Raw genomic sequence first — 12,686 nt, 5'->3', positions numbered from 1 at the left:
AATGATGTGAGGGTGGGTCCCAGGTGGGAAAATAGAAACATCTGAATAAATCATACCCCACTGTCATCAAAAGCTGCATCTGTGAATTGTTCAATGTTTTCAGGATCTATAGGGCACTTATTCTATAGTCTAATGTGGCCTAAAGAGAGATTAATTTCTCCTGGGACATATAACTCCCCTGGTCTGGTGCTCCAGCATTTCACCAAAATGTAACTCTTCCTCACTTCTGACCCCAGCATGTCTTCAAACTGGAGCAAGAAGAATATATGAAGGAACAAATCCCGTGGACCTTGATTGATTTTTATGATAACCAGCCTTGCATTGACCTAATAGAAGCTAAACTGGGCATCTTGGACCTGTTGGATGAAGAATGCAAGGTAAAATTAATTCTGCCTTTGAAATCTTTCAGGCCTCAGCTCATTGCATCCAACTCAACAGACATGAAGTATGTGTGTGCGTGTGCTAGGCTCTGGGAGCACAAGGACGGAAATAAAACCATTCCTGCCATCGAGGAACTTATGTTCTGTTGGGAGTAGTTTGAGGTATAATTTAGGTGAGGATGATAACCTTTTGTCAGCCCTCAATTCTATGACTTCATCTCTAATTAACAAGCTTTTGGAGCTGGAGGCCAGAGTGCCCCTGCATTCTCTACTCAGTGAATTCAGAAGTTAAGCAGAGCCAACAGGCAGTGTTCAAGGAGACTTTCATCCAGTTTGTTCAGAAAGCTACCACACAGAGAAACAGAAGCTTCCTTTTACAGATATGCAAGGTGGGGGAAGGGAGGTGATGTTCACAAATAGTCCCTTTCCTTCCTTTTCAGTCCCTTTCCTATCTTTCTGCACAAAAAATGAGATAGGTACCTGAATTTTTTCTCTAGTATGAAGAAAGAATCCAGAACATCTGGACAGAAATGCTACAAAGAGTGAGCACTCCCCAAGGGTAGTCACCATGCCCTCTGCATAGCCTGTACTACAACTAATGGATGTGAGTGCTTGGTCAGAAAGAATGGAAAGAAACATGGGCTTCAGTGGATTTCACCAGGGAGAAGCAGATTGGTATGAAGGAAAAAAATGTCACAACATTTTTTGTGGCCTTAAGCAAAACATGATTCTTCCTTGGGCATCTCTTTCCTCCTCTGTGAAATGAGGGTGCTTAAAATTGGATGATCCCTAAGGTCCCTTCTAGGGAAAAACTAGGATCCCACGAATGAGGAAACCTGAATTCTAGTCCTGAAATGTAATAATCAATTTAGAATTGAAAAGGAAGGATCCATCTAGTCCAACCACCTAAATTTTATGAATGTGGAAAATAAAATGCAGAGAGGTTGCAACTTGTTCAGGGTCTCCCAGGTAGCATGTAGCTTAGTCAGAATTTAAACCCCAGCTCTTAGGCCTCCAAATAAAATCCTTTTTCCATTGCTGCCATTAATGTAGCTTTGTGACCTTGGGCAAGTCACTCCAACCCACTGGGCTTATTTCCTCATTTATAAGATCATTAGGGGTTAGAATAAAATGTGTCTAAGGTTTCTTTAAGCTCTATGACAGGAGTTCTTAGTCTAGGGTCCATGTACCCCTAAAGGGTCTATAGACAGATTGCAGAGGATCTGTAAATTGGTTGTTATAATATTTAATATTTTGATAAATTTTCAATATAATTGGTTTCCTTTGTAATCATTTATTTTATTCATTTAAAAATATTTTGAGAAAAGACCATAGTCTTCATCAGACTGATAAAGAGATCCTCAACACAATAAGAGTTTAAAACCCCAGCTCTATTTCTTTTTGGTGAGTCAGGGCTAAGGAATGTGCCAAGAAAGGAAGTACTTGAAACTACTGATACAACTTGAGGTTATTTGTGTTTATAAACAATATGGTGCACACAGACTCAGCTATTGGACAGGTATTGTAGTGTGATGTCATCCCACAGGGTTTTGAAAGGGAAGTTCTTAGCCTCCCAGGTGCCCCTCTCTCTTTCAATGATAGCTAATGCTTTTCCTTCTAAGGTTGTCTTGCATCCACTCTGTATATATCTTAGATATACCTATTGGTGTGTACATATCACCCTCCTCATTAGAATGTAATCCCCTTTAGGGTAGGGACTGTTTTTGCTTCAACCCTTTTCTCCTACCCCTTCTCTTAGCATAATGTCTCCCAGTAAGTGCTTAATGAATAATTGATTTGCATCTTGTCCTCTACTTCAAACCTTTGGGGATAGTAATAGCAGCACCTTTCATTCCTGCTGCCATTGATTCATTTCAGAGCCCTTCCACAGATATTCTCTCATACAATCCTTACAACAAAGAGATGAAATGTTTGGTGGATAGAGGATGTGGGGTTATGCCCATTTTACAAGTGAGGAAACTGAGGTACAAGAGAAATGGAAGAACTAGTGCAAGGTCATATAGATAAAGACAGATTCAGGACTAGAACCCAGTTCTCATGATTCCCAACTGAATAAAGGTATCCCTTACCTCAGGAAATTAGAGATAGAAATTATTGACTTACTTTTGTTTACATTTATTTGCTATTGGCACCTCAAGACAAATAGATGGGGTCCACTTTAATTTTTAAAGGCCATTTATTAGACATTGGGGTTAAAAGATAAAACATTAAATTGTCCTTTACTTCAGGGAGCTTACAATTTAGTAGAAGGAAAAAACATATATACCAAAGACAGTAAAATACATTAGGATCCTGGGTCTTGAGCTGGAAAGAATCTCAGAAGCCATCCAGTTCAACCCTCTCGTTTTATAGATGAAGAAAGTGAGGCTTAGGGAGTATCAAATGAAATGTTTATAAAGTATGTAGCACAGTCCCTGTGCTCTGCCCCATCTCTACCCCATCCCCTCAAGTGACTTGACCAAAGACACATAGGTAGTAGTCAATAGGACACTGAACCTAGGTCCCCGACTCCAGAGTAACATACTGCCTCCCCTTCCTTTGTTCCTGTGATCACGCTGGCATCAATCCTGTCTGCATTAACAGAGATCACAACCCTTCCATACCTCGTCCTGTGAAGTTCTTGAACGTGCTCTTTCATTAATCTTCTATAGAGGACCTTTCCCTAGGTGTCTGTTTGTTTGTTTTGTAATGTTATAGACACCAGTGCAATGTTAGGGCTATCCATTGGTTATCCTTCTCCCTTACTTATTGACTGGCTTTCCTCCTTTTACAGTTATCCATGACATGATTATTTAATGAATACCACTTCCCATATGTGAATCATCATGGGTAACATGCAGCAGCCTACTTATATCAGCCAAATGCCTTTCAGGTCTCCTGCACTTTTGGCTCTAAGTATAGCACAAGTCAGAATATGATTAAGTACATTTTTTTTAATTGGACCTGTGGTTTCCTCAGTATAGTTATCTCCCTTTGAGATACTCCCTCTACCAATGCAAAGGATAACTGCTTGGTAACTTGTGTCTTAGAGAGCTGCCTGGGACTCTGAGAATTTAAGTGACCTGGCCAGGATCATCCAGCCAGAACGTGTCGGAAGTGGGACTGTAACTCCTTTTGTTCTGACTCTGAGGCTGGCTCTCTTCTATGCCATCTACAGAGTGAATGAAATAGTTCAAACGATGTGATCTGAGAGATTCAATGGGAAACAATACTTTCTGGTGGAAGGAATCAAGGAAGACTTCCTAGAGGAGGGCACACATGAGCTTACTCTTTCAAGATGAATTTGGAAGGCTCAGAAACAGTAACTATGGAGTTGACATGATTCTGTACCTGACTCTATCACTTAGACAGGATCTTATGAATTAAGTCACTTAGCCTTGTGGTTACCAGTTTCCTCAGATGTGGCTCAGATCTCTGTGGATATTTGTTCATTTTTTTAATGAATTTTATGGATGCATTTTATTTTTATATCACAACCATGTGAGATAGGATGAGCCCTCTCATGTAACAAAAAAAAAAAATCAAACAAAATCAGCTGACACAATGCCCTTGTCTGACTTTCTGTACCTGTTACAGTCCCCCATATTTCTACCACAAGGAAGAAGTTACCTCCTCCTCTCCTCTCCTGGGTTATTGTGGTTGTTGAGGTTATATTAGTTGTAATGGTTACTTAGTAATAATTTAAGGTTCTTTTCATTTGTTATTGTAGTCATTGTTTGTATTGTTTTACTGGCATCAGTAATTTAATTTTAATTTACTGCATCAAGTCTTCCCCTGTTTCTCTGGATTTCTTTGGGTATTTCATTGCATTAGTATTGTATTCAATGTTTGGGGCTGCCAGTATGTACAGGGTAAGTAGCTGCACTAGGGAGTCTTTTGCCACTATGCAGGAGCAACAGTGCCTGAAATTCTACTCTTAGTCACCCATCTCATTGGGTTAAGGGTATTACCTCTCCAAACATTCTCTTTTAAAATGAAAATTCCCCCAAGTAGGGGTAACATAGCATTCATTAAATATTAATGTGAATTTAGTCAGATCTTTTTCAATTTTAGATCTAAGAAAATTGGAAGGTTTTATGAGGGGTGGGGGTGGTGGTAAATTTTTATGTCAATATCCCTGTAAAAAGAAAGGAAGATAATTTTCGAGTGTGAAGAGAACAGAGGACAAAACTTGGTGCGATTTCACAGTGGTTGATTCTAGGCATTCAGAGAACAGTATAAGAGCCTCAAACACCCAACTATACAACTTCTGTTCCTTGGTTGACCTCACGCTCCATTTAAAATATATAGATATCTTGGTTTGGCTCAATCCCTAGAAAAAGGGAAGTAGTGTGGTGATGTGGAAAGAGTGCTGGATTTGGAGGCAGAGGGCCTGGGTTCCAACCTTGATTCTTCCACTTACTACTTATGTGACCTAGAGCAAGCCACTTCAATTTCCTGGTCCTCGGTTTCCTTATCTATAAAATTAGCATTTTTGAGTAGTTGGCTTCTATGATCCCTTTGACCTCTAGATCTATTCAATTTGGCCTGAGGTCCCTTACAGATAGAGATCCATGATCCTATGTGATTTGAACCCTGAAGACAAAAATTTAAATATATATATATACATACATACATACATATATATACACACACATATATATACATATATACATATATATATGTTTGTGTCAATTTGTAAAATGAAGAAGTTGGAGTCATTGACCTTTAAGGACTCTGCCAGTTATAATACTATGATACTACAGGATTGGTCATTGTAGTTTGTGCATTTCAGCCATTGCCAAGTAACTCTTTTTTCATTTATCTCCTCTAAACTTCTGAAATTACTCATCTAAATGGCCATTTCATAATCAGTCAAAAAAAAAATGGCCATGTTTCCCCTTTCAATTCACATGAATTAATGCTGCTAAGTGGGGTCATCACTATTTCTATCATGGTAACCAAGTGACTTTCACTCTTCTGCCTTTTTATTTTTAAGTCACCACCCTCTGGAAAGACTTGCTAGGGCAGCCAGATTGGGGGACTTCAAGTTACCAAAAGGATTTCCAGGGTTTTTTACATTAGATAAGAGAGAAAATACCTCAAGGGTGTCTATTAGCATGGTATAATGGAAAAGGCACTTTCCCTGGAGCTGAGTCCTTCCTGCTTATGTAACCCTGGTCAAGTAACTTCGCCTCCTTTGAGCTATAGTATCCTTATGTATAAAACAGGCTAAGAGTCCACAAACAGCCAACTTTCAGGGTTGTTTAGAGAAAAGTGTTTTGCAAACCTCTAATGTGGGTAACAGCATTATGATTCTGGAGAGAGAGCAACTTCCAAGGGATGGGGGAAGAAGTCACCTAGATGCTGGAGGTTGAGAAATAGGTCAGTAGTAAGAAAACGGATGCAGCAAATATAGAATAGATTTTTCCCAAAAGGTTGAGGGGAAGAAAAAGTAGCAAGAGAGGATAATAAGTCAAGGGGATAGAAGGGTTGAAGGAAACTTGTTTTAGGTAGATAGAGACTTAAACAGGTTAATGTGCTGAAAAAAAAGGAGTTGGTGCAGAGGGAAGATATAAAAGATGCAGGAGAATAGAGTGAGGGAATAATTGATGAATGAAGATGGGCAGGGTTAGGATCATGGGAAGATAAGGTAACCGAGAAGAGGCAAGGGAAGTTCTTTGCTGACAATGAAGGTGGTATAAATAGAGTGGGGTTGGGAGCTTAAGAATGGAAAGGTTTAGACAAGCTGATGTTAGGCAAGTATCACTGGGTATTCAACAGCAGAGGAATAGAGGCCTTGCAGAGCCACAATCAGGACCCACCTGATATTGGATTGCATGAATTTATAGCTGCATGATTTCTTGATTTTCTCTACCTTTACTCCAGAAAGGTAGAGATAATGCGAATTTGGGGTGGTCCAGTATCAGAGATTAAGGTGTAAATGTCAAGATATCAGAGAAGTGAAAGAGTCTTGAGTGTTACAGAAGATAGCATTGAAATAATTGACTGTGGAAAGGGAGAATTAAGGGAGAGGTCCCTAGACTAGAAGTGGTGAGAAAACAAAAGACTCAATTTTGTAACTGAGAGAGTAGGAAAAGTTGGAAGAATACAAGGTTATGGTCAGGGAGGAAGAGAATGGAGTTCAAGATCTTGGAGGTGGTGCATTTCCAAATGATAACATTCAAGGTAGAGAAAAGGGGGCAAGAGAATTGACTGAGTGAGTAAATCCAGAGTAGTGATTAGTAGTTAAATATCCACTTAGACAGAAAACTCTAGTGTAGTGCCCAGGGGTTATGGTCCTTTTCTGTTCAACGTTGATATTAAAGTTGAGTAAACATATAGATTATATAAAGATGGAGACTGAACCTGGGATTTCATTGATAGAGGGAACTCCCCAATGTGGTCACTCCTACAAAGGTAGGATGGCACTTTCTCTGTAACATAATCTTAGAGAATTTTCTAGAACCCTGAGAGATTAAGTAAATTTCCCAGAGTCATACAGCCTTATTAAACTTAAGAAAGGCATAAATTTGCTAGACAGAATAGCTAAGCAATTGGATGACTCAGAGCTGGGGTTTGAACCCTAGCCCCATGCTACCATCATGGAAAATGTCTGCCACAGAATTATTGTCGTCATCACCATCATCATCATCATCACCATCATCACTAATATTTATAAAGCGTTGTAAAATTTACAGAGAGACTTACTTATATCATTCTATCTATAGCCTTTTTGACATAAATAATACAGGTATTCTCATTTTACAGAAGAGCAAACATGCTTAAAGAGGTCAAGTGATTTGACTATGGTCACACAATTAGAAGTGCCCACGGTTGGATTTGAACCCATTCAAGGTGACATTTCAGCCCTAGTCTTCCCTAAGTTGAGCAATCTTATTAGCTATTCCAGGCTGCCTCAGATGGAAAAAGAATTTCTTTTATTATGTTTTTAAAGTGCTGAGCTAACTTTAAGGCACTAGTGTCAAGTATGATACTGATGATGCCATATGATGATTAGTTAAAAGAACTTAAGATATTTAGGCTAGATAAAAGACTTAGTTGAGAATGGATGGTAGAGGATAGAAGGGTGCTGTCTTCAAATATTTATAAGGGTATTATGTAGAAAAGAGATTAGACTTGCTGTGCTTGGCCTTACTTTCATAGGTGGGAACTGCTTCCTGACATGCTTCCTTGTTATTCTCTGTGAAAGAAAGGCATTCCCAAGCCCAGCAGTGAAAAATGGAGTACAGAGGACAGTCTGCCCCAGTTAAGTCCAGCTGTACTATAAAAGGAAGTAGCCCATTCTCCAAAGAATTGAGTCCACATCCTAATCTCTAGAAAGATTGGGGTGGGGGGAGGAGGGAGCATAGTAGTGGGACAAGTCAGGTCCTATAAGAGAAATGCAATACTAATGAAACCAGAGTGATGTTCAGGGAGCAGTGGCAACAGTGCCCTGGGAGAGAATAAAGATAAGTGAGAAGTTGGGAATGATAAAGAGAACAATTTTCTGGAGAAGATGGGACAGAGTGGGATCAGTTGCACATTTAGTGTCATTTGCTTTGGTGAGGAAAAGGGCTACCTCATCATGAGAGACAAGGATAAAGGAGGTGATAGTATCAGAAGGGTGATGTGAGATGAGGAGGAGGAAAAAAGAGGGAACTCTTGGTGAGATAGCTGTAGTCTATGTCAGAGGTAGGAGCTTTTACTTCTGGTGAAATTACAGGCTCTCAAAATGTCCCCATCACCTACCTGGGGATCACAAGTGTTAATAGGTGTTCATTGAATTGAACTTAATTTAACCTAGGATGGGATGATACATCCAATAGGATCTGTGAACAGTTTCAGATGCCCTAAGACAAAGCAGTAGTACCCCTGGGAAATTTGACCTTGGTATCATAGGAATTTGCCAAGTGTTTGCTTCATAGAACTAGGAAAGACCTCAGAGACCATCTTGTCGAACCCCTACATTTTACAGTCATTCTGACTGTCCAAGAGTTCCTCCATATTATTTGCACTTTGTTCCCCACATCTCTTGGTTTTCTGGATCTGATAGCATTATGTATAGTAAAAAGAAGCTCATGAGCCCTGATTTGGACTTGGATGCTACTTGGGTTATGTAAAATCAATGGAAATTGAAGAAGCAGCAGTTAATATTATTACAATGTATATTCCCAAGATACATAGGGTTTTTATGTATAAAAATGTATAAATAGAGAAAAGGTTGCCTTGCCCCCAAGTGCTAGAATTTGCGTGGTGCTTAGTTCTTGATCACTGAACCAATTAAAACTTTATAAAGCAAATTGCAAGAGCCAGATTTTTGGAGAGGCATTTGCTTTCTATACTTTCAGTGCTCAGCACAATAGAAGCAGCTTGATCTAGGGCCAGAAAGCCTCAGTTGTATTTCACTTTCAGCCCAGACTAGTGGAGTATATTCAGACCAGCTGCCCCATTCTTCCAGCCCTTGGTTTCCTATCTATAAAAAGAGTAATACTGGAACTATTTGATCTCCTCCTCTCTGACATGTGGCAGACCATCTCCGGTTGTCCTTAACTCTATCTTACTACTGGAGCCAGATGGCTCCGGAGGAGAAAGTGAGGCTGGTGACTTTGCACAACTCTACCTTACTTAAATCCAATTCTCTTGCAAGTCGTAGCATCATCTTCCTGATGACATGGTCCTCTTAGAGAATAAAGGACAAACAACAAACAGATAGGCATATGGAGAGAGCCTGCAGGGTGACTGACTCAGGATTGCCTTAGAGCCTGGAGAAAATATTTTCTAAGACAAGGCTATTTGCTTGAATGGAGAAAAACCACCCCTTTTTTATTTTTCAGTCAATCAGCAAGCATTTATTAAATGCCTACTATCACCAGGAACTGTGCTAGACACCGGGGGTTGCAAAAACAACTTACATTTTGTAGTTAAGGCACTGTAGACTAACCCAGCAGTGTCAAACTCAAAAAAAAACTTGCCCGATTAGATTTTTCACCAGTTTCAGGCTTCACTCAAGACTTTTGTGGGTTCCACATTTGCTGCCTCTGCTCTAACCCCTCATTTGACAGTTCAGGAAAAAGAGGCACAGACAGTTTACTTGTCCGAAGTCGCATAGATAGTAAAAGGTTTTAAACCCAGGTACAAGGATTCCAAATCCAGAACTCTTTCTATGTACATACAAATAAATAAAAGATATTTTTGTTAATTAGCAGGTAGGAAGCACAAACAACTCGAGGAAGGCATAGTGGAGATCAGTAAAGGCTTCACGTACAAGGAAATGCCTGAGCTGGTCATTGAAAGAAGCTGGGACTCTATGGGCAGCTAGGTGGTACAGGCCCGGAGTCAGGAAGACCTGAGAAAACCCCAAATGGGGTCATGAAGAGTCAGACATGATGGAAAAATAACTAACAACAACAAAGGGATTCTATGAGGTAGAAGTCAGGGGGGAGGACTTCCCAGGCATGGGGGACAGACCGTCTTGTCACAGGCACAGAGAAAGGAGATAGAGCAACCACAAGAGAGCCAGTTCAGATGGGGTACAGATGAAAGAAGGGGAGGAAAGTATAATAAAGCCACAAAGATAGGATGGAGTCGGGTTGTGAAGAGCTTTAAATGCCAAACAGAGGGGTTTACCCTCCTTCTGTTTGTTCTCCCCTCTGATTGATTTGGAGAGTTGGAGGGTGAAGCACTAAACTCCTCCTGAAGTCTTTATAGAGGGCAGAGATTGGAGTTTCAGCTGATGCCAGCTTTACAACTGCTATCCTGCCTGGTTTCAGCTCCACTGAACAAGATGCCCCCATGTCAGTTACCCCCTGATGTCTGCTCCCCTGCTTTCCTGCCTTTTTTTGTGTGTCATCTTCCTCCATTAGATTGTAAGCTCCCTGAGGGAGCTGTCTTTCTTTTTCTTATTTGTTTCCCCAATGCTTAGCACAATGCCTGGAACATAGTAGGCATTTAACAAATGTTTACCAAATAGAACTTCAAATCTATAAAGCCTTTTCTAGTCCTACTCTAGGAACATTTTCAAGCAAGTTCATTTCCATAGCACATTTTTCCATTCCTGTGTCTCAAAAGTACTTTGAAGAAGCAGGAGGGGAGAGAGGGAGAGGAAGAGAGAGAGAGAATATAAGATCCTATTGTGCAGAATTGGGTACTATGACCCCCATACAGACAAGAGACAAAAGTGATGCTCAGAGATGGGCAGGTGGCACAAAAGCAGTCCATGGGTAGGAGAGGGAGGAATTACTTTTCAGATTGATTGGTATATCAAGGAAACAGGGGACAGGGGAGCATGGGCAAGCTTGGATTTATATCAGTAAAATGGGAAAGAAGGTGGTCTTGGGTTTAGAAAGAGAGGGGAGATATAATGCAAGTACAGGAGAAAACAGCAGATGAGACACACTCTCCACCCCCAACCCCCACCCCACCCTACCTGTCCCCAGTGAGCTGGCCTCAGAGATAATGATGGTCCGTGGTCAGAAGTAAGAGCAGGAAAATGAGGGTAGCACATATTAAATTTCTTTCTGATTCATGCCACTTCACAAACTTCTCTTTGTCTCCAGCATTACTAGCCAGACTCAGGCTGAGCTTCTGCAGAACAGAGTTCATTTCTGCTTATCCTCTTGTGCTTGCTCTTTGCCCGAGTCTCCTAATGGTAGAAGCCTATACAAAACATAACTTAGCAGGGAAATTGAATATTGCCAAAAACTAATGAAAAAATATAAAATTTCTTAGGACCTAGACCTGGAAGAAAACTTGAAGGTCATCTAGTGTCCACACTCCTGTTTTATAGATGAAGAAACTGAAGTCCAGTCTAATTAAATAACTTGTTAATGTCACAAAAATAGTACCATAAGTGAGACCTGAACCCAAGTCCCATGACTTAAAATCCAGGGCTCATCCTGCAGTTCAGTTCAGTTCATCGAGCATTTGTTAAGCACTGACTATGTGCCAGGCATTGTCCTTGGCACCAGGAAATACAAAACCAAAATAAAACAGGCTCTGCCCTCAAGGAGCTTACATTCTGTTGGGGGCTGATATTTTCCTTAATGAATATAAATGTGTTTTAGACAAGTGACTTTTTTTCCCCTGTTGGATTATATGTGTTCTCCATTACCACATGTACCTGAGGGTTTAGTGGAGGCTATAAATATCTTTACTATCAAGTATCAGGAACAGTGTTCACCATGACCAAAATGGTGAAGCAGAGAAATTTTATCGTTGAAATCCTGCCACTTTTCTCTTCTCTTTCCCTTTGGTAAATCCTTCCCCAGGCGCTCCATGTCACTGTACCAGCTTATGGCTTCTCAGTATTCCCTAATAGAACACTCCAATGACCCCAGATGTTCCTTTGTGTTCGACCTTTTTTCCCCTCTTTCCTTTTTCTTCTCAAAAGAGTCTGTCCTATTTCCCAGAGGTTCCGTGCCTAGCAAAGGTTTAGGCCTTGTTTTCTTTCCCTTAGATTCCTACTTATAGGAAGCTAATGAATTAATGTGCCATTGTCATATGATGATTTAGAGAAAGACCATCTAGTCAAATCCCTTCATTTTATGAAGGAAAAACATGGAGACCTGAAGAGGTTAAATGACTTGGCAAAGGTAACACAGGTAGTAAAAGACAGGGGCAAAATTTGAATCCAGGTCCTCTGGGTTCAAATCCAATACTCTTTCCATAGTGTGTAATTGATATAGTGGTGGGATAGTCATATAGTCATTGTGAAAAGAACTTCCTGAAAACAATGCCTTTAACCAGAAAATTATCTTGAATGGTAAAATTTCAGCCACAATGGAAGGCTATTTTAGCTCTTTTAGGACAGATTGACCCAGATCACAGTATAAAACTGGCCTGCCAGGAACATGGGAGCAGATAAGAGAAATTATAAAGAAATGATAGGAGAGGAGATGATCCTCACAGCTGTGAACTCTAGACCACCTGTCTGAAGTTGGCCTTACTCTCTCACAGTTTGGCTCCCCATCGCATATGGCAGCCCCACTGTCTTCCCTGCCATCCCTCCCTCCCTGGATTGTTTATTTAGAAGCATTAGCATTGTGGAGATGTTGTTCCCCTCCTTCCAGGCACAGCTTGCCACAAACCATTCTCTCCATCCCTTAGTTCTTTCCTAGACCATCATCCCTGTAGTTGGATACTCTCTCTTCCCATCTCCATCTTGACCCACTGGTGAATCAAATGTACTCTACCTTCTTCTTTTCTCCTGAGATCTTTGTCGTCCCAATATTTTTTTCATCAATCATGTCCTGGTAAGCCCCACTAAGCCTTGGATTACTCCTATCATCCATTGCCTTTGTTCTC

General features: G+C 40.5%; 1 protein-coding gene across 1 annotated transcript in view; it reads left to right on the top strand.

The window, feature by feature from the left end:
• MYO5B (myosin VB) overlaps positions 1-12,686 on the top strand; it is a 532,192-nt gene that overhangs the window by 335,985 nt on the left and 183,521 nt on the right. The window contains exon 12 of the mRNA XM_027868890.1: positions 237-377. Coding sequence (XP_027724691.1) covers positions 237-377 — 141 coding nt within the window. The remainder of the gene's footprint in view (positions 1-236; positions 378-12,686) is intronic.

The sequence above is a fragment of the Vombatus ursinus genome, unplaced genomic scaffold, assembly GCF_900497805.2.
Source record: "Vombatus ursinus unplaced genomic scaffold, bare-nosed wombat genome assembly UNPS02014791.1, whole genome shotgun sequence".
In the NCBI taxonomy this organism is placed as follows: domain Eukaryota; kingdom Metazoa; phylum Chordata; class Mammalia; order Diprotodontia; family Vombatidae; genus Vombatus; species Vombatus ursinus.
Note: the sequence above shows the minus strand (reverse complement) of the source record. Positions and strands in the feature narration are given on the sequence as shown.